Source organism: Aplysia californica, unplaced genomic scaffold (genome assembly GCF_000002075.1).
Source record: "Aplysia californica isolate F4 #8 unplaced genomic scaffold, AplCal3.0 scaffold00209, whole genome shotgun sequence".
Taxonomy (NCBI): Eukaryota; Metazoa; Mollusca; class Gastropoda; order Aplysiida; family Aplysiidae; genus Aplysia; species Aplysia californica.
In genome coordinates this window covers 488,603-492,488 of record NW_004797479.1, presented here as the reverse complement: position 1 = coordinate 492,488, position 3,886 = coordinate 488,603, and the positions used below count along the sequence as shown (strand labels likewise).

General features: G+C 43.2%; 1 protein-coding gene across 1 annotated transcript in view; it reads left to right on the top strand.

Annotated features, from left to right (window-relative positions):
- Positions 1-2,301: 2,301 nt before the first annotated feature.
- The window catches only part of LOC118477765, a gene marked incomplete at its 3' end in the record, with an annotated part of 6,122 nt that continues 4,537 nt past the window's right edge, over positions 2,302-3,886 (top strand). Inside the window, 2 exon segments of the mRNA XM_035970013.1 lie at positions 2,302-2,314; positions 3,618-3,734. Of these exon segments, the coding sequence (XP_035825906.1) occupies positions 2,302-2,314; positions 3,618-3,734 (130 nt within the window).

Below are 3,886 nucleotides of genomic sequence, written 5' to 3'. Positions count from 1 at the left end.
CCCCGTCTCTCGACCGGACCTGTCCCACAGACCTGTATGTAACAGCCACAGTCAGCAAGGTCTACTCCCACCGAGTGCGCGTCAGCTATGACGTCAGTGACACTCACATACACATCGAGGTCAACATCAGCAGCCTGGGTTGCTATGACGACGGCTACGTGCAGTGCTCCCTGGCCGGGCACACCATGGACTCCCAGGGTCAAGGCCGACTCAAGATCTCTGGTCAGTCCAAACTACGTGACCCCTACGTTGTTGTATTTTAACTAATGTGGGAGTTTTTTAAAATAATTTTTTTAACATCACCACAAGCACAATCAAGCTTCTTCTTTCCTATCGAACATCTATCGTCCTTGTCTCCCCTTCTTTTTTTTATGTTTGTTACTCTCTTGTAACACCTCTAATCTTCTGGCGCTCATATGAGAAGCGTGCTGACAAAATGAGTTACTTGTCAGATTTGAGCCCTATGAAAATAGATACATTATCATGCATTTAGGTTAAGTTTTTACAATTTGTAAGTATGAAATAACAAGAGGTATTTTTTACTTAATGAATATTGCATCAATAGAAAACCTAGAAATTTAGTTCTATTCCTGGTGTCGATTTTCGGCCAAAATCTGCATTCGTGGATTGTGAGAAGTAACTCATTTTGTCAGCACGCCTCACATATGACCTTATGTAGTTGGGAACGCAGTGAAACCTCTACTTAAACTAAACATCATTTACGAGGCGGGCTCCTACCCTGCTTGTCAGGGTCAACGCGGACTGAGAGGAATGCAATACAAATGTCTCTGCAGAAAGACCGTCGAGTTACTCGATAAAACTTCTCCCCACATGGGAACAGAACTTATTTTCGTCCGGATACAACATCCAAAAAGACAGACAAACAAGTTCAACAATTTAAATATCTAGAATGATATACAACCACATCCTGGCCCCGTGGTTTTATGCACTACGCGTAATTTAGCAAAATTTGATCATTTTTTGCATAATTCCTGATTATTCTCCTTTAGCGTTCTTTGTTGAAATTAACAGAATAATTGCACATTTTTGGGCTCAGTTTGCATAATTTCAGGTTGTTGTTTTTTGTGTGTGTGTTTTTTTCATAAAACTGCGGAGACAGCACATCCGAGGCCACATGTTCCACTTAAATAAAACCAAAAAAATCCAACACGTATAGAAGGTTTAAATAAAATTAGCCCAATCCTAACAAATAGAAAATATCCCAATGACCACGAAAACTAGAGATCTACGTGTAAAAGGCTATGGGTAATCAACCCTTCTATACGGCTGTGGGTGCTGGATAATTACCAACCACAGTAAAAAAAAAAATGGAAGCAACAGAATGTGGATTCATGGAAGACTGTTGAAAATTTCATAGAAAATAAAAGAAATGAAACAAGACAGCACTAAAAGAAGCCCTCATGGGCACCACATAAACCAAGACAATTAGGAAGAGTCAAATACAGTTTCTTGAATATTTAAATAGAAAAATGACTTGAACACCTTTCTCTCAGTGGTAAAACTGAAGGCAAACTAGGCAGGCGTAGACCTAGAACAACTATTTTGGAAAGCCTAAATAGATTTGTAATAGGGAAAGACCAGGAAAATAACATTATTTTTTTTACATGTGAGCGAGTAAAAAAAAGGGCGAACCATGGCTGGCGATGTTTGTGGCGGATCTCTCTCTTGATGAGGACTAGATAGTGAGGATTCTACTGGCACCCCACAAGAAGCTCAAAGTGACGTATAATTAAACTTAATGTACTGGGTTAGGCCAGACCTGCCACTTGTATGACCGATATGGCCGACTCTTTAACTGAAGATGGGAAATAATAACCACCTTCTCAGATTTAAAACTGCGACCCACCATGATATTTTTGTTCCTAACGCAGCTCACATTCCGTTTTCAACGGGAGCGCCGCGTGACCCCAATGGTGTCACTGTACATGCGGTTAGTGGACGCTCTGGTGTTGTTCGCTTCCTTAATCGCTATTCCCTATTGTCTTTTGCTATATTCCTTTTGTTTTTTATGCTTTTTACTCTCTTGTAACTATTGTCTTAGTCACTTGTGTGACCTAAAGTACAGCTAAACTAACCATATGACGTCATCCCCCCCCCCAGTCCCTGCATCCCGGCCTAAGCTGACCGTCCCTGTGGAGGTGATAGAGAACAGGGAGATGACGCCGGCTATACAGTGTCAGGCTGACCTGGGTTATCCCGCCCGCCGCCTGCTTCTGTCGGCGCAACTTTCCGGTAGTGACGTGTCATTTCCTCTTCCGGGCCGTCAGGAGAGTGTCCGTGATGGCTGCCGGAAGTACGCGGTGAGTTCGTTGCGACGTCATAACATCATAACGTCATCACATCATCACGTCATCACGTCATCACATTATCACATCATCACATCATCACCACATCGTCACACCATCACGTCATCACAGCATCATGTCATCACATCATCGTCACGTCATCACATTATCGTCACATCATCACGTCATCACATTATCACATCACGGCACCACATCCTCACGTCATCATGTCATCACTGTTTTCCATTTCATGCGTAGATGTTAAGGCGTTCATGTTGTCTAGCAGTTAGAAGCTTAGCCGTCTCATGCACAAGCCGAATTCTAATGTACGAGTAGTGAGTATTTTATTGATGATCTGCATCTGTCTTTAGTTTAGTTTTAGTAGGGGTTTTACGGCGCTCGCAACTGCATAAGGTTATTTTCTTCTGTCTGGTGGAACGTTGTGGTATCCTGCTTCGTACAGTGTGGGTTGCTCCTCAAAGGTAGGACTGAAGCAGCCCGCCTCCTAAATGATTAGAGTTATATGGATGGGGGCGTAAAACAACGTCCACCCTTGCAATTCCAATTCCAAGGCGGTTTGGCATAATTAAGTTGTGTCATCTGTCAGCATTAGTAATAATAATAATAGATAGCATTTGTATAGCGCAAATCCACGCTCAACAGCAAGCTCTTCGCTCTTCACAATCTATACTATTACCCCAGCAGACCCGAGAGCATTCTGAAACAACCTCAACTTCCTTGGAAGCATACAATGCAAGTAGCCATTTATAGGCACTAAAAACACTAATATACTGACAAGATCTCTCACTGTCTATGGCCGGGTACCCATTCTCAACTGGGAGAAGTGAGGAAAAGTCATGTAAAGTGCCTTTCCCAAGGACACAACGTGGGGCTCAAACCTGCGAACACGCAACCTCAGGATTACGAGTCGGTTAGCCTTGCATTTCTTACCCTGGGTCAGGATGTAGTCCATGAGCAAACATTTCCACCTTGCCCAATCCTGGTCAGACCAATTTAAAGAAAACCCAATAAAAACAACCAAACTAAAAGCAGCTGAAGGAATAACGATTTAACGATTTCTTTTATTCCTTTAGTTTAGTTTTAGCAAAGGTTTTACGGCGCTCGCAACTGCATAAGGTCATATGAGCGCCAGAAGATTATAGGTGTCACAAGAAAGTAACATACAAACATAAAAAAGAAGAAGGGGGGATAAGGACGATAAAAGTTTCATAGGAAAGAAGAAGCAAACCACACCAGAGCACCCGCCAACCGCTCACACTTTTTATTCCGTACAGACTTTGAGGGCCACAGACTACCGGCCCAGTCTGTCTTCCAACGGGACTGTGCTCAGATGTGCTTTCGAGGACTCGAACTCCAGCCTTAGCGAACACGGTCTGGTGGATGAGCGGGAACTCTTGGTGATCAGAGGTACACGAATTGTGCAACTCTTGACACGCACACTCACTCAGAATCACTCACGCACACACATTCACGGTCACATTCATAAACGCACTCACACTTGAACAAACCTTTCACAGACACACAGACACACACAAAGACGCACACACACACACACACAC